General features: G+C 49.4%; 1 protein-coding gene across 3 annotated transcripts in view; it reads right to left on the reverse strand.

Annotated features, from left to right (window-relative positions):
- The window catches only part of POLE (DNA polymerase epsilon, catalytic subunit), a 73,468-nt gene that overhangs the window by 5,119 nt on the left and 44,334 nt on the right, over nt 1-24,015 (reverse strand). For all 3 annotated transcript variants that reach the window (XM_084819564.1, XM_084819566.1, XM_084819565.1), the window contains exons 30-41: nt 15,817-16,035; nt 14,314-14,523; nt 11,235-11,378; nt 9,061-9,201; nt 8,362-8,515; nt 8,160-8,266; nt 6,298-6,474; nt 5,022-5,245; nt 4,455-4,675; nt 2,879-3,083; nt 2,579-2,752; nt 1,466-1,591 (exon numbers count right to left, since the gene is read on the reverse strand). In XM_084819564.1, the coding sequence (XP_084675690.1) occupies nt 1,466-1,591; nt 2,579-2,752; nt 2,879-3,083; nt 4,455-4,675; nt 5,022-5,245; nt 6,298-6,474; nt 8,160-8,266; nt 8,362-8,515; nt 9,061-9,201; nt 11,235-11,378; nt 14,314-14,523; nt 15,817-16,035 (2,102 nt within the window). The remainder of the gene's footprint in view (nt 1-1,465; nt 1,592-2,578; nt 2,753-2,878; nt 3,084-4,454; nt 4,676-5,021; nt 5,246-6,297; nt 6,475-8,159; nt 8,267-8,361; nt 8,516-9,060; nt 9,202-11,234; nt 11,379-14,313; nt 14,524-15,816; nt 16,036-24,015) is intronic.

Raw genomic sequence — 24,015 nt, forward strand, 5'->3', positions numbered from 1 at the left:
AAGACTAAGGGGGACATGGATTCATCTGCCCAATTGCAAAGGAATTTATGAACAAAGGAGTCTTCGCCAGATGCGCCTAAACATCAACAGAAAGTGGGTGAAACAAGCTGCCCAGGCAAGGAATTTGAATCTGGCCACCACATTCGAGAATGCCTGGTAGGGCATTCTCGATTGTCCACATATCCACGAGCCCACCTCTTCCGGTGGCAGGATACAGGTCTGTGGGGAAGACCCTACTCCATGCAAGCAGACAGGACTATACAGGAGAAGATGTTTCTTTAGACAGTGGCGTATCTTGCCTCATTAGGGGGCCTGAGGAGCCTTTTTGTTCTCGGCCTCAGCCCCTCTCCTGCAATATATCATTCCCTCTCTTTCAGACGTTGAGAAGTGAGTGCCTTCGCTTATAAAGCCAGAATGCCATCATCCATGCACAAGAGGGAGGTATCAGAAGGCTTGGGGAAACCCAGTTTAGCAGAAATACAAAAAAATCTTAAGTAAAATCCCTGTGGAGAGGAACCCCCAAAACCGCCCCATGAGGACTGCACATGCTCAGTGACTATGGGATGCTGGCTGACTGGGGACGGATGGACTAGGATCATGGGTGGGAGGGGGAATGGAACGGAACATTGTGGAGGCGGGCATGGCTGGCTGGCTGGCCAATACTGAAAAACACTTGGTCCTGCTAAATTGTGTTGCAGGTCCCACTTTTAGGATAATAATACTGATCTCCCTTATGTTATAAGGATCAATGAGAGGACACGTACACAATGCTGTGAGTCTTCCACATCCTGGTATCCTCTGGATGTTTTGGACAACTGCAAGGATACCTGACCACTGGTGATGCTGGCTGGGGCGAATGGGAGTTGAAGTCCAAAAAAACTGGAAGGCAACACATTGGGGGAAGGCTACTCTGAACACACCAAAAAGCTATTTACTTCTGTTATACGGATTACCTCTGTTATATTTAACCATGACACAGGAACATAGGAAGTTGCCTTATACGGAGTCAGACCCTTGGTCCATCTAGCCCAGTACTGACGACTGGCTGGCACCAGCTCTCCAGGGTTTCAGGCAGGATTCTTTCTTAGCCCTGCTTCGAGATGCCGGGGATCGTACTTGGAACCTTCCGCATGCAAAGCAGGGGCTCTGTCACTGAGCTACAGGTTCTCTTTGACCTCATTCTGGAAACCACAATGGTGGTGTAGTATGGGCACAGCCTGAACTGGATCTTACTCTTCTATGCCTCTACAGGACTCTGGGGCAGGAAAGAGGATTCCAGGCTATTAAACAGGCTCTAGAATGAGAAATTCCAGGGCTGTCCTCAGAGGTCCTTCCTTCGGTGACTTTATGATCAGGAAAGAATCAGGAATCCAATTTCACAGGGCTAATTAATGGCCCCCTGGTGGGGGCATTTGTCAGAGCTGCCGTGGGCTGCATCAATGGCACTGCACCAAGCCAGCCACACCTGTTGGTGATGTACTCCACATAGGCGAGGGCGTCCTCAATGCGGCGTTTCTTGGTGCACAGGATGATGCGGTTGAAGTTGGCGTAAACCACCGAGGAGCCGAGGCGCTTGAACTCCGCCACCAACCTGCGAGAGGTGAAAAAGGGTCGCAGGGGTTATGGACGGGTTTCGCAGTGTGCAAGTGGGGATTCCCAGCAAAGTGTCGCAGTGAAATTCCAGCCACTAAAAGGAGTGCTCCCATCCTGGGATCCAGCCAATCTCAAACAGGATCTATGGAGCACCGTTTGGGGCATGCAGAGGGGGATGTTTTAGGGGGAATAACGTTTTCTTGGGAGAGCTGGTTTGGTTCCTTCAGTGATTTATGCTTACTGGGGTAACCGTGCCAATCTTTGGCTGCTCGGCAAGCCCGGCCCTTGAGCGCAGGCACTGAAGCTGGGCTGCAACCAGGCAGGACTTGCGGATGCCACCCTTTGTGAGCATGCAAGAGACGCCACCTGGTGAGCCAGTCTGAAGCTGCAGAAGAACGAAAGCTCTTGACTGCCTTCAGTGCGCTCTCCAGGAGAAAACGCGCCTTCCTCTCTCATATGAGAACCCGGGGTGACTCAGTTAAACTTGATTTGCGGTAGGCTCAAGGCAAGCAAGGGCAAATCAATTCTTCACACAACACACCTTTAAGGTATGGCATTCACGGCTAAAAATTCAAGAAGGATCGCTCGGTTGGCTCTGATAGCTAAATGAAACCCCCGTGTTCGGAGACAATGCGCCCCCGAATGCTATATGCTGGGGACAAACAATAGGGAAGCCTTTCAGTGCCGCATGGCTGGCTACTGCTGGAGACCAAGTATTGTACTAGAACAGTGCTGAGTGGGGATAATGGGAATTGTAGTCCAGGAGGGCACCGGGTTCAGGACAGCTGCACCAGGTGGACCTTTGGTCTGATCCAGCAAGGCAAGTCTTGCACAGAGGGTGAGCAAGTAGTGTTGAAGGTACAAGATGGATGCTAGTTTGGGATGTCACATGTATCCCTGTGACACACGAGGGGATATGGCTAAATGACCCACCAGCTGTATGTGTTCCCCCACCCCTTTCATCCATCCATCGAGAAAGACTTACTGCAGAAAGAGCTTCTTCATCATGTTGTGCAGCATGCGGTGCAGGGCAGGATCATAGAGCAGTGAGGTCGGGGAGCGCAACCAGCGGTAGAAATGGATCACCTGGTTGTCAGCATAGGCATTGCGGTACTGCGTGATCTCCTTCACCCAACCTACCACCACACTCTTCAAGATCCTGCAAGAGAACAAACTGGACTTACTATGTAGCCAGAGAGGGCTGCATCTCCCCGTTGCTCTCCCACTGAGAATGGGTGGTGGGGAGAGCACAGCAGTCCCTGGAAAGCCAAACTGCAAGCCACACCTAAAGGTACTGGAGCAAAGGGCTGTTTCATCGTAGCTGGCAGGGATGCTGGCAGCCTGGTTCCCAGTCACCATGTCCTCCAGTGATGCCTGCTGGATCACATCAAAGCTGATGCACATGCTGGAGGCCCCCTCCATGTCGTTGATGTGATGGGACTGCAAGATGGTGTTTACCGCAAGGCTCTGGAGGTCCAGTTCCACACAGACTGCAGAAACAGACAAGGGGATCTGGGCTCAGGAGCAGGAAAGCAGAGGATTTCTACCCTCATCTTGATGGTCACAATGTGCACCTCACCCACCACCCAAAGAAGAGAGCCGAGAGAAGAATCAGAACACTCTTTCTCCCTCGCAGCAGTTGGGGCAAAGACTCTGGGGCGTCCGGGGGGACGGGACCAAAACTGTTTATACAGCTCTAGGTTGCTAAAAGGTCCCCTCCTCTTGCTAGGTTTCCACAGGGAAGAAATGGTTTCCAATATGACAAGCAGCCTTCAAACCAAGTTGTCTCTTGCCTGTCAGCTTTGTTTCTCCCACACATCACACTAACTTGTATCCAGCAGTGCCTAGGTCCACAACAAAGGACAAGTCAAAAACCAACAAAACCCTCACTCAACACACGCATTCTTGGAGACCGGGCGACAGATGGATTAGGGGCGTAAGGAACATAGGAAACTGTCTTACACCGAGTCAGACTGTTGGTCCATCTAGCCCAGTGTTGGTAACACTGACTGGCAGCAGCTCTCTGGGGTTTCAGGCAGGATTCTTTCCCAGCCCTACCTGGAGGAGCCGGGCACCTGGGGACTTCTGCATGCAACGCAGGGGCTCCGCCACTGAGCCATGGATTCCCCCTAGCTTTCTGGTGCAGCGACAGCTACTCTGAATTGGGCCGAATACTGCAGCGGTTTCTCTGAGATCTGGCTAGGACACTGCACTCTCGTGACTTCCGAAGAGATACATCTGTCAGCGGGTGACAGGCGACCACAGAGCATGCCGGTGTCAGCAGAGTCTGCAGGCGTCGGGGTTTAGGGAGGAAGCCCTAAGTTTCCTCTCTTTTCAAGTACAACTTCCTTCCATCAGCCAGCAATAAGCCACGCGCTTCACCACAACGCCTGGTGAGATGCAGCCTCAACCCACCCTTACTCCTGAACCTGATGGTAACCCTGAGAAGAACCAAGTAATATTGGAGAGGATTATGTAGTGCCAGTGTGGTGTAGTGGCTAGAGTGCTGGACTGGGAGCCGGGAGATCCGGGTTCTAGTCCCCACTCGGCCATGGAAGCTCACTGGGTGACTTTGGGCCAGTCACAGACTCTCAGCCCAGCCCACCTCACAGGGTGGTTGTTGTGAGGATAAAATGGAGGAAGGAGGAGGATCATGTACGCTGCCTTGAGTTCCTTGGAGGAAAAAAGGCGGGATATAAATGCAATAAATAAATAAGTAAATAATACAAATAAATAAATAATCACTGGGGCTCACTAGGTCAGAAACAGCGCTCAAACTCTGGAACCCAGGGAAAGAGCTCGGAGCTGTGATGCTCAAAAGCAACACCTCCTTCCTCAAATCCCGTTTTGGCCCTGCTCACCTGTGGAATAGCAGCCAGGGTGATTGATCTCCACAGAGGCCCTCTCATCGAACTCCATGACGAGGCGGCTGTCATCCGCCTCCTTGCCCCCCAGGTCTGGGCGGGAGGTGGGAGAGATCCACAGGAGGTGATTGTGGCGGCGGAGGTGGCGGGAGAAGAACAGGTCTGTGCCAAAGGTGGAGACGTCGTCGGGAAGGTTCCCAATGGGGATGTGGTAGTACCTGAGCAGAAGCGAGGAGGTGGGTGGGGGTCCCTCAAAATTCTGAGGCTTGAGCCAGGGATGTCGTGGCTGGAGGGACCTATCTGGAACGAGCCACCGGGCACTCTGGGGTGAGAGGTGTGCAATGCCCACCTGCAGGATCGGCAGGCAGCATGAGCCTCTGGATTGGCCAAGCCTGGCAGAAATGCGAGGAGCCGAGCCTTCTTTCTGCACTTCAGGCTGCGGCTTCAGCCGCTGCCCTCGGGGACCCTGAGCAGGAGAACCAACCCTCCAGGTGTAGATTTCGGGAGCAGCGGTGCCCGGCCCAGACACCTCTTGAGCTTCCCAAAGGCCACCCTTGCGCCCACCTGCTCATGTCAAAAGCCTGAGACAGGCACGTGTCCAAGCTGAGGTAGCGCCGGATCATGTGTCGGGCAGCGTGGCGCTGCCAGTCCAGGACACCATAGTTGATGTCATCGGCAACCTGGACGGGAACCAGCGGGAACTCCTCCAGGACCGGCATGCCGTTCACCAGCCTCTTCAAATCCCAATTCGACTGCACGGCAATGAGGGTGGGGCCTCTGCGCTCATCCTGACACAAAGAAGGCAGATTTACTCACAGGTGGTGGCAGAAGGGAAGATACATGCTGGGGCAGAAGGGAGGATTTCGACCTCAGGAGAGGTGGAACGTAGTAGGGCAGCGATGTCTTCAACACCTGACTGACCTCTGGTAGCCTGGGAAGCCCTGCTGAGTCCAACTGACCCCCTTGGCATCTAAGCAAGTCAGAGAGGGATTTGTTTATTATTTTTATTTATTCATTACATTTATATTACGCTTCTTCTCCAAGGAGCCCAGGGTGACTTTCATGATCCTCCTCTCCATTTTATGCTCATCACCAGCCTGGGAGGTGGGTTAGGCTGAGAGTCAGTGACTGGCCCAAAGTCCCCCAGTGAGCTTCATGGCCGAGGGGGGCCTAGAACCTGGGTCTAACACTCTAACCACTACACCACACTGGGCCAAACCACAAGCACAGGGCCAAACCACATGGTGCAGAAGAACTTGTTCTTTAGAAAAAAGATGATAGGACCTTGCGTGTGACTCTTCTTCTTTAACGGAGGCCTGCCAAAGTCTTCCAAGCTGTGGCAGTACAATTAGCAACCCACTCCCCTGCATTGCTCCCTGGCTGCTTTTTGTCCTGCCTGGGTGGAGAACGACCACCGCAAGAGAAGCGCCGCAAGAGAAGGTAGGATTTCGAGTGGACAAACGACAAAGGGGTGAAAGGGTTACGCCCTCCTACAGCTACCGCAAGCAAACGTACACTCTCCTCCCCTCCCACCTGGTCCAGCTACGCTCTTGAAAAGGAAGCGCCAGGAGATCCTACCATGGATCCCCTACACAGATGTGGCTTGCTCCTTAGACATCCTCTTCCCAATATGTTCTGCTGCAAAAGCTTCAAGGAGGAAGAGCAAGGCCCTCCCATGGAGGAACAGGTCCACCCAAGAGGCAACTGTGAGCAGCACAGAGGACAGCCAGACGCCTTGGGCACCAGTGCCCAAAATTAGACCCAGCCCTTCCAGAGACCCTCCTGGGAGGCTCTGGGCTGGACGAGGAATAGACTGTGGCACTGAATTCTCAGTTATCACCTTGTAGCCCAGCAGGAGGCGCTGGATCGCCCTGTAGACAGTCTTGCAGTCCATCTCTGCTCGCACTTCAAAGGTGTGCTTATCTGGTGGAAGCAGCTCTTGGCCCACCTTCTCCACCATGGCACTGTGCTCTGACGAGTACATGTTGGTGAGGTTTGGCATCTGGTTACTCCGCACCTAAGCCAAGCACATCACATTACTTGGGAGAGGGAACGACACACTTGCAGGCAAAAGGTCTGACCTGCAAGGACACCAGATGCTTTATCAGGGTGGAAGGATCTTAGGCAGGGAGTATAGCAAAGGGAAAGTCCTGTAGTGTACAGCTGCAAATCTGGCTTTAAATGGCAAGAAGTGCTGCCTGGGGAACCCTGACTTTCACCAAGACAGGGTGCAAGGCAAGTAGAATCTACTAAGGATCACAAAGACAGAGTGGGGCTAAGGGGTGTGTGTGCGTGCGTGCATGTGTGACCTCAGGCCCAGTGTCCCAATTTGGCCCTCTGGGGTTCTCCAGGCAGCTGCACACCTTACCCTGGCCCCCAACCACCGATTTCCGGGCATTTGTGCAGTTTCCCCCCCCATTCTAAGAGGTTGAAATGCCTCTCCTAAGGCTTAGCTACTGGCAGTAGGAGTTTGAAAGTACAAGTTCCTAGTTTTGTTTTTGTTTTCAGCCCCACCCCCTCTGCCTTCGGCCCTTCCACCACTGAAATGCAGTCCCCGAGAGCGTCACCAAAACTGAGTTTGGCCCTCGGGTTGAAAAAGGTTCCTCGCCTCTTGGTAAAGCAGAGCTTATTGTGCACAAATACACTGCTTACTCTTCAGGGCCCCGTCCCTTGCAAATCTTTTCCCCATATTCTCAGGCGGGGCTGGATCAGGACATTTTTGGTGCTTAATATAGAAAAACTAAATGGCATCCCTGACCACTCATTAACATGGGGCAAAATCCACTAGGAAAGTTCTCCTGCACAAACAAATACGAGCAAACCCGTGCACCATGGAAGCCTCACACAGGAAAACGTCCCCGGGGATCGTGCTGCTGGGAGAGATCCAAGTGTCTTCCATTCTGCAACCTGAAGGGTTGCCTCACTGCAAGGCTGCCCCTGGCCCAGTGCATTCAGTCCTTACATTTCTCAGACCACGCTGCCATTCTCTAAACATCCACATTTACAGTATTCCTTTCCTTCCCTAAGCATTCTAGAAGTGCGTGCCAGTTTTGTACAAACTGTCTCTAGACTTATTTAGAAACCAAATGGGGGTTGTGCAAGCTTAAAGAGTACTGTCAACAAGGCCAAGGGAGCTGCCCAATCTTGACAGAAGGGTGAAGCAAAGCAGACCACAACTCCACCGCAGCCCTGATAAGGGTGGACTCAGACGTATGACAAAGAGAGCTCCCAGCACTCCCCTCAGGTACAGGGTGAGCCTTACTTCCTCCTGGCTTCATGACTGGTGACAAATGCCCATGACAGCGGATCAAAAGCTGGCTCAGCCACCAGTCTTGCCCTTCCTCTCAATGCTTTAGGTAGAATTCAAGCATTCATCCATTCATTCACCACTTTACTACGTAAAAAGAAAATTGTTTTGAAAAGCAGATGGGGTAGAGAGACAAGGTTTCTTGACAAGATCACTTCTGTGGGGGATGGGATAGCAGCCAATTAGGGCTGTGCACAGCCAGTTTTTGCTTTAACCTTGCAGAACTGCCTCCCGCCACACACCCAAGAGCTTGACTCTGGAGAGGAAGAGGCACATTTGGACTAGACTCAGTAAGGGTGCTTCCTGACTGACCCCACCACTGGAAAGTAGTGACACTTGTGTTCATACTAAGCTCCAAAAAGTCCCTCCCAATCTCCTCCTGCCTCTGAACTTACTGTGTCGAGTATGAAGACAGACGCTTTGCGCTGAGATGGGAAGAAGAGGCCAAACAATGCCTTGTTGCCTTGGGAGTGATGATACAGATAGATGTGCCGGATGCTTCCTAAAGATACAGAACGGAGCCCCATATCAGAGCAGGGTGTTAGAGCTGCCAGCTCTGCAGCATGTAACAGTATTCTCAGGGTGCCCCCTTCTTACCTGGCTCCAGGTAGCTGAACTGGGCCAGAGAACGCATCTCTAGATGTTCCAGGTCAAAGGTCTCAGCCTCTCGGCCAGTGAGATGTCTCACCAAATGCCTGTTGACCATGCACACACAACCCAGGCGGATCAAGGCCCGCAGGAGCAACGGCACCTGGGAAAAAGGAACCAACCGTTAAGGTTATAGATAACTTAAACTCATGAGCCTCAGCTGCTAGAGGGGTTGGTTCTCACTGCCCAGATAGGCAGAACATTTGAGATGTGTAAGAGGAGAAGTAACCCTTCTGGAATAATTCCACAATACCCAGGTCTGAAAACGGTAAAACTAAGGCAGGCCTTTTTCTGATTTCTGCCTGGACACAACTAACAACTGATATCAACTAGAATGGAAAACGAAAACGAAACTATACTTAAGCAACTGTTCTTCCCCTAAGGCATCATATAAAAATAACTACACAGTTCAGTAACGGATCAGCTTCAAATTCCTAATTGCCCTCAACGGATATCCCTCTGTTGCGTCTGCCCAAAGAAACTTTTGAAACAATATGAAAATCTGCAAGGAACATTTACTAGAGGCAAGAGTGGGAGCTGCACAGGCACTCACAACCTGAGATCCCCTTTCAAACTGCCTTCACCTCTCCAAATTACAGAGTCTATCCCAGCCTTAGAAATCCCCATTTCCTGCATCAGTCAAGTTACCTGGGTCTCATACACCCCCTCAATGTCTGGGGCAGAGAGACTGGCATTGATCTCATTGATGTGCTCCTGATACATGTCCTCGGGCACAGAGTACTCGTACAGGTTGCAAACCAAGTTGGAGCGAGGAAGAATTCTGTTCACCTGCCAAGAGAATGACAAAGACTCACACTAGGCCCCTCATGCTGGCTGGCTTGTTGGGGGGACTCTAATCACATTCGCCCTTCAAGCAGGGAGTGGGAATTCTTGCGAAGCTCCCCAGTGTGTGGAATCTGTTCAGCCCATAGCTCCAGCCAGAATAGACAGCCCCAGACTTTTGGTCTGTTGACTAGTTCATGAGAAGGGAAGGATGAGCAGGATGAATAAGGGACCTGGATGAAGTAAACTGTGTTCAGCAGGAGACCATCACTTGAATAGCAAGAAGGGAGGGGAAAAAGGCAGTGGAAGAAGGCCAGTCTTCACCTCCTTGTATCTGTAGACCAAGCTGCACTTTCTGATTTAGGACGTAACCTTTCCACACTAGCTTCTCCTTTCTGGATGTGAATACAGCAGACGCTTCAGAGCAAAAGGTTAAAGGCAGAGTTGAGTGGGGAGGATCTCGCAATCAGCATAGCTCACCTCACAAAGTGGATCTCCTCACCAACTGTGTCGAAATCCTGAATATCTCCCCTTGGCTTCAAACCCACTTGGTACTGCTAGGTACCTTTCAGTTTCATTCGAAGTTGGCATTGAACTACCAAATAACTTGAGTGCTTAAAGTGTTTTGTTAAAACTCAAAATAGATAGGGGTTGGGAAGCCTTCTGTGGCCAGAGAACAGGGCATAGAGCCCCACCTAGCACCTTGTTCAGGGGGAAAGGTGAGGCTCCTCTGAACCAAGCTACACGTTATGGAAAATACATTGCTACTGCCCCAAACATGCATCTACCACCCTCTCCATAATTCAGGCCTAGTAGAGCTGACTACATGTCTTGACATCACCTGCCTTTCCACCCCTCCCATGATCTGCTGTCAATGATGTGGAATGAGGTGGGGGCAGGGAAACACAGCAGGACTGTGATGTCATGAAATGAGGCAAGGCATGCTAAGAGGACGTATGTGTGTGTGTGTGTGTGTGATCAACTGAGGACCAAAGTGGAAGTTAAGGCAAAATATGTAACTGCTGTTTGGGGCAGCAGCTGCACATCTTGTTTCCTTGAGTGTTTACTGCAGGGGTGTCAGACCTCTTCCAGTCTAAGGTCCAAATTCAGTTTTGGAGAACCACTCAGGGGCCACAGTGAGCAGGGCTGAAGGAAAAAGGAGTGCAGCCAAACTACTAAAAAATGCCAACGTATGTTATCTTAAAGCTCTTACCACCAGTAGCTCAGCCTTAGGAGAGACAGTTCAACCTTTTAGAAGGGGGAACACTGTGCAAAAGCCAGGAAACCACCATTCAGTGGCTGGGGGGAAGGGGAAGATAATCCTGGAGGAAAGGCTTGGGACCCTGGGTGGGCTGGATTTCGCCCACAGGCCTGAAGTTCAATACCCCTTGTTTTCTCCTTGACCAATGCTCTGCTGCCCCTCTAAACCAAACTCCTGTCCAAACTTTGTGAAACAGGTTTATTAATTCAAAGCAGGGCTCTCCCTGCCTGGGATTCTTGTTCTCCCTGCCAGAATGAGTCCAGCAGTTCTGCTCCTCTTTGTGGCCAGTTATGGCTTTCCCCTCCATGGGACACATGTCAGAAGAGCCTTGGTCAGGGTTAAACAAACAAATGCTGAATGAAGCTGCTGGCGTAGCAAAATAGTTCACAGATCTGGAGCTCTATGAACACTCTGGTGCCTTGAAGCAGGCAGGACTAGAACTGGGGGAGGCTTCTTCCGCTGAACTGGGACAAGCATAAAGTCATTTGCATAGCTTCGGCTATTGGGTGGTATAAAAATGAAATAAAATAAATAATAGCTCTGCCTCTGAAGCATGCAGGAGAAATAACCTCACCGCAGAAGGAGAACACATTTATTCACACATTCTAGAACATGACCCAATTGTGCAACAGAATCCAAGATCACCTTAGGATTCTGGACCCAACTAGGCATGGAAAATGAAGAGCACATCAAGCTGTTCTACATTCTGCCCGCAAGTCTCTCTTCTCCCCACTCTCCCCCTGCCCAAGAGCAGAGCCAAGGGAGCAACAACACTTACCTTCCTATAGACAGTGCTCTCTTCCGGTTTAGGGACACGCTGGTTGACATAGAAGACGCGAGGTATGTTCAGCTTGAGGCAATGCAGGTCGTTCCCTATCACAGCCCACAGCTTGAAGAGGCCTTCTTGGCTGGTCTCAGCAATCTAAGAGAGAAAAGCAAGTCAAGTAGAGCGATACGGAGGAAAACAGGAAGCTGCTGGGAACACAAGGTTGCAGGGTTCACAACGGGGTAGTTCCTGAACTCTTTTCAGCATGAGGAAAACTTGGGAGTAGACAAATACAGACTAGGATCAAATGGCATTTATAAATAACGGGGATTTCAAAATAGACAGATTTCAGCTTAGTGCAGGCGTGACCAAGATTTTGAGATGCAACACAACTCTTTACTAAGATTTACCTGCTTTGTATTTCTTGTATTTGGCAACAACCTTTTTTTTAAAATGTAGTCACTGGACACAGTTCAAGAATGACCAGGAAGCTGGTGTTCCTGAAGGCATTCCTTCCACTGCTGGGGTTCCCTAGGTGGCCCTCTTATGACCTGAGGTGAGTAGCATGCTGCCCAGTCTAGGCTGAGCACTGCTACTCCTGCTCACAAACTCCACCATCACTCCAAACTCCTCCTGCCCCAATCCCTTCCCTTCTCCTCTTCCATGTTCTACTGCTCCTGAGCCCACAAGTACCATGCGATCTGCGCCCCCCCGGCCCCAATTTGGTCCCTCATGGCAGGGGTGCAGAACCACTTCCAGCCTGAGGGCCAAATTCTATTTCGGGGGAGCTTTCAGGGCCCTCATTCCAGTGGTGGGTGGGGCCAAAAGCAAAAGAGGCGGGGCCAAAAGTGCAAAAATGCCAGCATAAAGCTCTTCCTGCCAGTAACTCAGCCTTAGGAGAGGCATTTCAAACTTTTAGAATGGGGAAGAACTGTAGAAAAGCTGGGGAACCAGAAAATGATCCGTGGTTGGAGGGAAAGGTACATGGCCATCTGGGGAATCCCAGAGGGCTGGATTGGGATCCCAGGAGGGCCAGATTCAGCCTCCAGGCCTGAGTTCTGAACTCTGCCTCAAAAGCCACATACTGCAAGTTGAAGCCCCCCTGGCGGTCTGTTTCTCAAAACCATGCCCAGCTTGGGCAGACTCTGAAAATTGATGCCCTGTGATATTCAAGGTGCTGCCAGTATTCTTCTACTTCTACCTTTTGGGTGCCAGGCCACCCTTGGGTACTTGCTGTTAGTAGAAACCCCATTATAGCAGAAGCACCTGCTGACCCAACTCTCACCTTCTCTTTGCTTAGGGAGACTGTGCCCACATGCTCCCGCCTGCCTGCCCGCCCACGAAAGACACGGTGCCCACATGCTGTTGCTGCCTGCTTCAGTGAGACTCAGACTGGCCATTGTGACTTCATGCTGATACTGACTTCATGCTGATGCTGCCCATCTGAAGGAGAGAGACACTAGCCTATATCACTGGTTGCCAACTGCTTTTATGAGTTAAGTACCCTTGGTGTTCTGAGCTAGACAGAGGGGTTTCTTAACTAACTCTGATCCTTTTAAATGGGAATTTCACCTCTCCTCAGGTAGGCACCGTTATTAAAACCGTTATTTTAATTCAGTTATTAAAATTCTCAGAGCATGCACCTTCCACAGAGGCCTTCTCAGTCACACAGTGGAATGCAGCTTTCCGGGCGCTCGCTCCCTTAGGCTCGAGAGGAAGAAGCCCTGTCTGGGTCATGGTTGCCAAGATACTGCACATGAAGTACTCTACTGTTAACTAAGCTGATATGATGCCCTGAGACGGGGCCAAGCAGGCACCAACAAACTGCTTTGTGATCTTGGTTGTAAGCAATGCCAAGCTTCGCAGAGGCAAGGCTCAGAGAGACGGATGCTATCGAGGAGTTGAAAGGCAGCCAGGATGGCCTCCTGGGAGCTCCCACTCGGGAGCAGAGCCAGTGGTCTGCAGCAGACAACTAGAGAGCAGCACCTGCATCCCTGTTTGCACGGAGCGGCTTCCTCACATCTTTTGAGACATTCTCTCTGTGGGAGGAGTAGTTTTTAAGATACGTGGAGGAAAGACTGCCTGGAACAGAACGATGGAGAACTTTGTGAATGCCTGCAGGGATGCCGTCTTCTTGCAGCTTATTGTCCTGCTGTCTTTGCCTTGTCGTCAGGCACATCATCATCATCAAGCTGTGCCAATTTTCAGAAGACAAGTTTGACCAAATAGTATCTTTACTACTACTACAACACCTACAAATTTTATAAAGCAGTTTGAGTGCTCGAAGCGCTTCCAGCGTATTATTTCAGTCAGCCTTACAATAATCCAAAAGGTAGGTCAATACCGTTATCTCCATATTGTGTGTGTGTGTGTGTGTGTGTGTGACTTAGCACGATGGGGGGCAGGGGGTGACTTAGCACAAGAGGGAGTGGCTTGCTGAAGGTCATCGAGAGCGCTCCTGAAAAAGGCAAGATTCTAACCAGGGACTTTCTGATTCACAACTTAAGGCTCTGTGTGCGAGATGCAAGAGGAATGGGAGCTGATGGGCTTGGGGAGGTAGACAAAATTAGACATTTAAATTTTGTGAACTGCCCAGAGAGCTTTGGTTACTGGGCAGTATAGAAATATAATAAATAAATAAATCTGTGTTCCTAGCATACATCAACAGAATAGGATGCCAGGAGCTGACCCTGCCATGAAAGTGACAAGGATGCTTTCATCAAGAAGCTACAGTTACTTTCAAGTACAGAAAGGGAAAAGAATTGGGCGCAGCTTGGGAGCTGCTGATAAAAAGCGGAGGAAGGGAGAGGCTGAGGAGGAATGTTTTCTGCTCTGCCCTGAACTGAAGGGGAAGGACCAAGAGCCAATCCTCTTCCTTCTCCAGTTGAGGATACATGGAAACACTGTAGGAACCAGAATTTGAGACAACAGCTGCCAGTCCCCACGCCACAGGCTCTTAGCCATTCCACTCCAGTACTTCCCACAAAATGATGTGAGCAGCAGGCATCTCTCTACATCCAGCCTATTCTTGCACACATTGAACCTTATATTATGCACAAAGGACTGCAGCCCTCTCCCAGATGCCCCTTACCTGGACTACCTGCCAGGGCATGTCGAGGATGCTGCGTGCTGTCCTGCGCAGGTAGCTACTGAGCCCCTTGGAGGGGCCAGCCCGGATCAGCCCCCCACCCAGGACCACCTCGCCGTCTGCCAGCCGCCGCTTCTTCCGGCGCTCCTGGCGCTGACGGGCCTGCAGCTCCCACTTCTTCTTGTGGTAGCACAGCCAGACCAGGCGCTCCTCCTGTGGCGAGACAGACGGATGGATGTGGCTCTTTGGCAGGAACCTTTATCACTGCAAACCAAATCTTAAAGTTCTTCAGTCCAGAAAGTAAAAGTACGCAATGGCAGGAATTCTGGAAAAGTTGTTTGATCTAGACTAGGGCAGGCAGAAAGTAGATCTCCAGATGTTTCGGACGTCAACTCCCAGCAGTTCTGACCATTGGGCGTGCTGGCAGGGGCTTCTGGGACCTGGAAATCGAAAACGTCTGGAGATCTATCTTCTGCCCACCCCTGATCTAGATTCTCTGATGTATTTATCACAGCCGTTATTCAGCTTCAACGTTGGCAGTGAGAACTCATCTGAGAGGAAGCTGCTCAGGACAGGGTGGGTATTTTAATTGCAAAATGATGGAAAGAAAAGTGTAGTGGTCTCATACCTCTGGATTTGGGGAGTCTGCTGGTCATGAGCCCATTCCAAACTGGACCGCAGACTGTCCACTGCTATTCATCAGGACCTTGAGGCCTGCTCTAAACCCAATCCAAAGTCTGGATTGATTTGCTCAGCATGCATGCTGTGTCTGGGAAATTAATCTGGATGGTCTAGATCAGCCTTCCTGAACGTGTTGGACAATAATTCCCATAATCCCCAGCTAGCACAGCCGACACAGTTGCAAGACACTTGAAGCAAGTTTGGACTATGCTCTGACAGGGCTTTTGAGGGTAGGGGAGATGTCTGCCCACCCCCTACGGAGGAGTAATGTACAGCTCCTCCTGACTTCCGGGCAGGAAGAAGTGGCTCCCTGGTGAAGGGCCTGGATCCACTTAGAGTGAAAAGACTGACCTTGGTGCTGGAGGTTTTCTTGTAGATCTGCTCCACAGTCTAAAGGCCTTCCCCAACCTGGGGCCCTCAGGTATGTTGGACTGCAACACCCGTATTTTCCATGCCAGCTGGGAACGATGGGAGTTGCAGTCTGACACATCTGGAAGGCCCCAGGTTGGGGAAGGCTGCTTTAGTAGATAGCAGCATCTTTTTAACATTCAAGAGGATTATAAGCGTGTTTTTAAAAGTGCAAGCTGGAGATGCAGGGAATGTGAGCCCATAAAGGACACTCTTGAAACAGAGCTGCTGGGGCCTGTGTCCCCGACAAGGCAATCCGAGTGAAAACTGGCACTTACCACCTCGCCCAAAGTCCTTTTGCTTCTGAAAATGCCTCATGGAGGAGGGCATCATGCTGCCCCCCTTCGGCCAGTCCCCAGCACCAATGCAGCAATGTATTTATCAATATCCTGTGTGCCCAGGCTGAGGCTGGGATACCTTGGTGGTGCCGGTGGGTGGTGGTGGGCCCAAGATCTCCCGCCAGGACTGGGTGAGCTCCAGATTCTGCGACTGCTGCTGGCTCTCCTCCGCAGTGGGGACCCGTTTACGCTTGCTTGACACAGGGACTCCTGGCTGCAAAGGCTTGGTAACCCCCAAATCCTCCATGTCAGCCACTTGTGTGCATGGGGTGCCCTCCTGAGGCAGGTTAGCAGAGACCTGTGGGAAAAGTCCAGCAGATGGGAGCACAATGAAGGAGTCCTTCAAGCTTCGGCAAGCGGAGTTCTCAAATTAACCCAAAATGACACCACAGCACTCCCGGTCCATCAGCCCCAGTGGCTCAGACAGCCATGACCTTGGCACTGCGAGTCCCAAGGCATTCCTTCAGCCCCCTTATGCTACTCACAAACACTGGAGGATAACACACAGAAAGAGAAGGAAGGAGAGTCCACACAACATGACACCATATACTGCCCTGGGAAGAAGGACTGCAGAGAGGACACACAGCCCTCCTGGGACAAGCACACGAGACCCTTAAAAAAAAAGAGGAAATTCTGAAGGCACAATCACAAACAATTCCAACCAAAAAAAAAGGTGGAAGACAACAGAAGAAGCCAATGTGGCTTCACAAAAGCTTAGAGATGACCTGACAACAAAAAAGGACACATATAGGAAGTGGAAGGAAGGCCAATCTACAAAGGAAGAGTACAGGCAGGTAGCACAGAATTGCAGGGACAGCATCAGGAAGGCTAATGCTGAGAATGAGCTGAGGTTAACGAGGGATGCTAAAAGCAACAAAAAGTCTTTCTTCAGATATATGCATAATAAAAGACAATAGGAAAGAAATGGTGGTTCACGTATTAAATAAGGATGGCAAAATGATAACAGATGACAAAGAAAAGTCATGGGGTGCCTTTCAACCATCACGTTCATGGTTCCTTCTTCCCAGTTCTCTTCTGATGTATTTCTTGATTACTTCACAGTAATATTAAAGCATCCACCACCACTTCCAGTTTGGCATTTGTGAGCTCCTGGGAGAATGGGGTTTCTTCCTTGACGTTTTGCTGGATACTGCAGCGCAAAGCCAGTCCTGGAAGAGCCTCACATCAGGGTGTTCCAGGGAAAGGGGGGATTCTGAATCATGTTAAAAGCATCCTAACCCTCCTTCCTTCATCAGAACGAACTTAATATGGGAGGGAAATTATGACTTCATAGGTGTAACTGAGGCTTGGTGGAATGACTCCCATGACTGGAATACAGCAATTGAAGGATATAACTTCTTCAGAAAGAACAGGAGGAACAGAAAGAGAGGTGAGGTTGCAATATATGTTAAAAATGCATATCTCTGCACAGAAAGGATGGAGGATGAGCCCCATCAAGAGCATCCGGGTCAAAATAAATGCAGCAAAGAATAAAACGAATATGGTGGTCGGAGTCTACTACCGGCCACCCAATCAAGGAGAAAACGACAATGAAACTTTTGAAAAGCAAATTGCCAATGTTTCAAGGAAGCATGATGTAGTAGTAATGGGGGACTTCCATTTCCCCGATATTTGTTGGGAGACAAGTTCTGCAAAACATGGCCCCTCCAGGAAATTCCTGACTTGTGTGGCGGATAACTTCCTCCTACAGAAAGTAGAGGAAGGAACTAGAGGATTGGCTATCCTTGACTTGATCCTAACCAACAGAGATGACTTAGTGGATAAAGTAGCAGTTACGGGAACTTTGGGGGAAAGCGCCCATGTTATACTGAGTTCATGGTTCTAAAGGAAGCAAAAGCCAAGTGTAGCCAAACGCGTAGCCTGGATTTTAGGAAAGCTGATTTTAATAAACTCAGAACAATGATCAGTAAGGTCCCATGGCAAGTGAAGCTAATGAGAAAAGGAGTCCAAGATGGGTGGGAGCTTTTAAAAAAGGAAATTCTCAAGGCACTATTACAAACAATTCCAACAAGGAAAAAGGCGGAAGACACCAGAAGCAGCCAATGTGGCTTCACAAAAAGCTTAGAGATGGCCTGAAAACAAAAAAGGTCACATATAGGAAGTGGAAGGAAGGCCAAACTACAAAGGAAGAGTACAGGCAGGTAGCACAGAATTGCAGGGATGGCGTTAGGAAGGCTAAAGCTGAGAACGAGCTGAGGTTAGCGAGGGATGCTAAAAGCAACAAAAAGGTTTTCTTCAAATACATGCATAGTAAAAGACAGAGGAAAGAAATGGTGGTTCAACTATTAAATAAGGATGACAAAATGATAACAGATGACAAAGAAAAGGCAGAGGTGCTCAATTCCTACTTCGGCTGACTCTTAACCCAAAAGAGAGGCTATGACGCCCTGGCAAAGGTGTAGCACAGGCTGAAGGGGCAGGATTGCAGCCTGAGATCGATAGGCATATGGTCAAGGAACACCTAATTACTTTGAATGAGTTCAAATCTCCAGGGCCAGATGAACTGCATCCTAGAGGAAAAGGAACTGGCAGAAGAACTCTCAGAACCACTATCTATTCTCTTTGAGAAATCATGGAGGACGGGTGAAGTGCCAGATGACTGGAGGAGGGCTAATGTTGTCCCTATCTTCAAAAAGGGTAAAAAGGAGGAACCTGGGAACTACAGACCAGTCAGTCTGACATCAATCCCTGGGAAAATTCTGGAGCAGATGATAAAGCAATTCATCTGTAAGCACCTTGAAAACAATGCAGTGATTACTTGAAGCCAACATGGATTTGTCAAGAACAAATCTTGCCAGACTAATCCGATATCATTTTTTGATCAGGTAACCTCCCTTGTGGGCTGTGGGAATGCCGTGGACATAATATACCTCGACTTCAGCAAAGCTTTCGACAAAGTGCCCCATAATATCCCGATGAGCAAACTAGCTCATCGTTGTTGCTAGATGAAACAACGATCCGGTGGATCCACAGTTGGCTACAGAATCGGACTCAAAGAGTGCTTATCAATGGGATCTTCTCAAACTGGGGAGAGGTAATGAGTGGGGTCTTCAGCAAAGGAGATCGTTACCTTGTCGTGGTGCTGGAGCTTGAGCACCTCAATGACATCATGAGCTAAACCGTGAAGGGACACCCAAGATGGGAAGGTCATGGCAGAGAGGTCAGACTAAATACGATCCCTGGGGAAGGAAACGGCAACACACCCCAGTACTCTTGCCATGAAAACTAAATGGATCAGTACAACCAGAGATATGTCGGTATACCATCGGACGATGGGACTCCCAGGTCAGAAGATGGTCAAAATGCTACTGGGGAGGAACAGAGGATAAGTTCAACTAGCCCCAGATGTGATGACGCAGCCAGCTCAAAGCCGAAAGGACAGCTAGCAGCTGATGGTGCTGGTGGTGAACGACGAATCCGATGATCTAAAGATTAACACACCACAGGAACCTGGAATGTAAGATCTATGAGCCAGGGCAAATTGGATGTGGTTATTCGGGAGATGTCAAGATTAAATATAGACATTTTAGGTGTCAGTGAACTGAAATGGATGGGAATGGGCCACTTCACGTCAAATGACCATCAGATCTACTACTGTCGACAAGAGGACCACAGAAGAAATGGAGTAGCCTCCATAATTAATAATAAAGTGGCTAAAGCAGTGCTTGGATACAATCCAAAAAATGACAGAATGATCTCAATTCGAATTCAGGGTAAGCCATTTAACATCACAGTGATCCAAATATACGCCCCAACCACAGAGGCTGAAGAAGCAGAAGTAGATCAGTTCTATGAGGATCTGCAGCACCTACTGGATAGTACGCCAAACAAAGATGTTATTTTCATTACAGGAGACTGGAATGCTAAGGTGGGTAGTCAAACGACACCTGGAATTACAGGCAAGCATGGACTGGGAGAACAAAATGAAGTAGGACATAGGCTGATAGAATTTTTCCAAGACAACTCACTGTGCATAACAAACACTCTCTTCCAACAACCTAAGAGACGACTTTATACGTGGACTTCACCAGACGGTCGACACCGAAATCAGATTGACTACATCCTTTGTAGCCAAAGGTGGCGGACATCGATGCAGTTGGTAAAAACAAGACCTGGAGCTGATTGTAGTTCAGATCACGAACTTCTTATTGCACAATTTAGAATCAGACTAAAGAGAATAGGGAAGACCCACAGATCAGTTAGATATGAGCTCACTAATATTCCTCATGAATATGCAGTGGAGGTGAAGAATAGTTTTAAGGGACTAGATTTAGTAGATAGGGTCCTGGAAGAACTATGGACAGAAGTTCGCAACACTGTTCAGGAGGCAGCAACAAAAAACATACCAAAGAAAAAGAAAACCAAGAAGGCAAGATGGCTGTCTGCTGAGACACTGGAAGCAGCCCAAGAAAGAAGGAAAGCAAAAGGCAACAGTGATAGGGGGAGATATGCCCAATTGAATGCAAAATTCCAGTGGTTAGCCAGAAGAGATAAGGAATTATTTTTAAACAAGCAATGCGCGGAAGCAGAAGAAGATAATAGTATAGGAAGGACAAGAGACCTCTTCCAGAAAATTAGAAACATCGGAGGTAAATTCCAGGCAAAAATGGGTATGATCAAAAACAAAGATGGCAAGGACCTAACAGAAGCAGAAGAGAGCAAGAAAAGGTGGCAGGAATATACAGAAGATCTGTAAAGAAAGGATAATAATATTGGGGATAGATTTGACGGTGTGGTCAGTGAGTTAGAGCCAGACATCCTGAAGAGTGAGGTTGAATGGGCCTTAAGAAGCATTGCTAATAACAAGGCAGCAGGAGATGACGGTATCCCAGCTGAACTGTTTAAAATCTTGCAAGATGATGCTGTCAAGGTGATGCATGCCATATGCCAGCAAACTGGAAAACACAAGAATGGCTAACAGATTGGAAAAAATCAACTTATATCCCCATACCAAAAAAGGGAAGCACCAAAGAATGTTCAAACTATCGAACAGTGGCACTTGTTTCACATGCCAGTAAGGTAATGCTCAAGATCTTGCAAGGTAGACTCCAGCAATTCATGGAACGAGAATTGCCAGATGTACAAGCTGGGTTTCGAAAAGGCAGAGGAACTAGAGCCCAAATTGCCAATATCTGCTGGATAATGGAGAAAGCCAGGGAGTTTCAGAAAAGCATCTATTTCTGTTTTATTGACTATTCTAAAGCCTATGACTGTGTGGATCATCAAAAATTGTGGCAAGTTCTTGGTGGGATGGGGATACCAAGTCATCTTGTCTGCCTCCTGAGGAATCTGTATAACAACCCAGTAGCAACGGTAAGAACAGACCATGGAACAACGGACTGGTTTAAGATTGGGAAAGGAGTACGGCAGGGTTGTATACTCTCGCCCTACCTATTCAACCTGTAAGCAGAACACATCATGCGACGTGCTGGGCTTGATGAAGCCAAGGCTGCAGTTAAAATCGCTGGGAGAAACATTAACAATCTCAGACATGCAGGTGATACCACTTTGATGGCTGAAAGCGAGGAGGAGCTGAGGAACCTCATGACGAAGTTGAAAGAAGAAAGTGCAAAAGCTGGGTTGCAGATAAACCTCAAAAAAACCAAGATTATGGCAACCAGCTTGATTGATAACTGGCAAATAGAGGGAGAAAACGTGCAGGCAGTGACAGACTTTGTCTTTCTGGGCGCAAAGATTACTGCAGACGCTGACTGCAGCCAGGAAATCAGAAGACGTTTACTTCTTGGGAGGACAGCAATGACAAATCTTGATAAAATAGTGAAGAGCAGAGACATCAGACTGACAACGAAGGTCCGCATAGTTCAAGCAATGGTATTCCCCATAGTAACCTATGGCTACGAGAGCTGGACCATAAGGAAGGTTGAGCAAAGGAAGATAGATGCTTTTGAATTGTGGTGCTGGAGGAGAATTCTGAGAGTGCCTTGGACTGCAAGAAGATCAAACCAGTCCATACTCCAGGAAATAAAGCCAGACTGCTCACTTGAGGGAAGGATATTAAAGGCAAAACTGAAGTACTTTGGCCACATCATGAGAAGTCAGGATACCCTGGAGAAGATGCTGATGCTAGGGAAAGTGGAAGGCAAAAGGAAGAGGGGCCGACCAAGGGCAAGATGGATGGATGATATTCTGGAGGTGACGGACTCGACCTTGGGGGAGCTGGGGGTGGCGACGGCCGACAGGAAGCTCTGGCGTGGGCTGGTCCATGAAGTCACGAAGAGTCGGAAGGGACTGAGCGAATAAACAACAACAAAAATGAGTGGGGTATTGCAGGACTCAGTCCTGGGCCCAGTGCTCTTCAACATTTTTATGAATGACTTGGAGGAGGAGGTGCAGGGAATGCTGATCAAATTTGCAGATGACACAAAATTGGGCGGGATAGCTAATATCCTGGAAGACAGAAACAAAATCCAAAGAGATCTAGACAGGCTGGAGCGCTGGCAGAAAACAACAGAATGAAATTTAATAGGGATGAATGCCAAGTTCTGCACCTAGGAAAAAGAAACCAAACACACAGTTACAAGATGGGGGATACGTGGCTCAACAAGACTGCAAGCAAGAAGGATCTTGGAATTGTTGTAGATCACAAGCTGAATATGAGCCAACAATGTGATGTGGCTGTAAAAAAAGAAAATGCTCTTTTGGACTGCATTAATAGAAGCATCGCTTCCAAATCCTGGGAAGTACTAGTTCCCTTCTATTCAGCACTGGTTAGGCCTCATCTAGAGTACTGTGTCCAGTTCTGGGCAACACACTTTAAGAAGGATGCAGACAAACTGGAGAGGGTTCGGAGGAGGGCAACGAAGATGATCAGGGGACTGGAAACAAAGCCCTATGAAGAGAGACTGAAAGAACTCAGTATATTTAGTCTTGAGATGAGAAGACTGAGGGGAGATAGGATAGCGCTCTTCAAGTCCTTGAAAAGTTGTCACAGAGAGGAAGGCCAGGACCTCTTCTCGATCACCCCAGAGTGCAGGACATGGAATAATGGGCTCAAGTTACAGAAAGCCAGATTCCAGCTGAACATCAGGAAAAACGACAACGGAACCAATTCCCTAGGGAGGTAGTGGGCTCTCCCACACTGGAGGCATTCAAGACAAGGCTGGACAGCCACCTGTCAGGGATGCTCTGACTTGGATTCCTGCACTGAGCAGGGGGTTGGACTTGATGGTCTTATAGGCCCCTTCCAACCCTACTATTCTATGATCCTATGGGAGAGGAAAGGATTTCTGCCAAGCAGCCAAAGAGAGGGACCAAGACACACAACCAAAGAAGCCATGGATACTGGCAGAAGCCAGCCATAGTGGCTCCCTGCATAGGGCATGGGGGTTGGGGAGCAGGAGTTGGTGCCCCACCTGAGGAATGAGGGCAACACGCTCCTGCTCATCTTTTCAAGGCCTGGCAAAAAGCAGTTATGTCACGGGCAAAAGAGGGGAAGTTCTTGGGCTCAAACCCACACTGCAAACACCACAGACTGGCTCCCTAACCACTCAGGCACAGCAGGACAGAAATCACACGTATCATGGGGCATTTGTTGTCCCCCTCCCCCCAATCACCCAGTTACAAATGCCCAGAGGTCTAGCTGGGTGCAACAGCTTACATTTTACATGCCGGGGGTGGGGGAGGTGGTTTGAATCCAGGGTGCCAGATGCTCCTTTTGCTTCCTCCCCCTCTAGCAACTTCTGTGGCCTTCCCCTCCCCTACTAATTGGCCCGAGAGGTCAGCCCAGTACAGCTTATTGCCCCCACCCTCACCGGGCTGCCCCACAGACCCTGACAGCAGCGCCCATCCTACCCAAGTGAGCAGAGACAGACAGAAAGTTCCCACTGGCCCTGAGCCCATCAAGCTCCCTGTCTTTCTGCCTCCTCAGAGTCTCATCCCGAGAGGTCAAATCATACTAGAGTCAGGAACGGAACCCTATGTGTACCATGCTGTAGCAAAACAGACATACAGCTTGGGACCAGGCTACCTGAAAGACCGCCTTTTCCCATATGAGCTTGCCCGGTTCTTAACACCTTCGGGAGAGGCCCTTATTTTGAGAGAACCATCATCAGGGGCACGTTTGGTGGCAACGCGAAAGAGGGCTTTCTCGCTGGCTACTCCCTGGCTGTGGAACTCCCTGCTGAGGGAGGCTAGCTTCTATCCCTCTTGGCTGTCCTTCCGCCAGCAGGCAAAGACAACTTTATTCAAGCGGGCCTTTTGTGTGTAAGCATGTCTGTTGATCGGGATGCTGTTTTTA

The sequence above is a fragment of the Heloderma suspectum genome, chromosome 13, assembly GCF_057233095.1.
Source record: "Heloderma suspectum isolate Gila_16-S chromosome 13, 16-S_ref, whole genome shotgun sequence".
Classification (NCBI taxonomy): Eukaryota; Metazoa; Chordata; class Lepidosauria; order Squamata; family Helodermatidae; genus Heloderma; species Heloderma suspectum.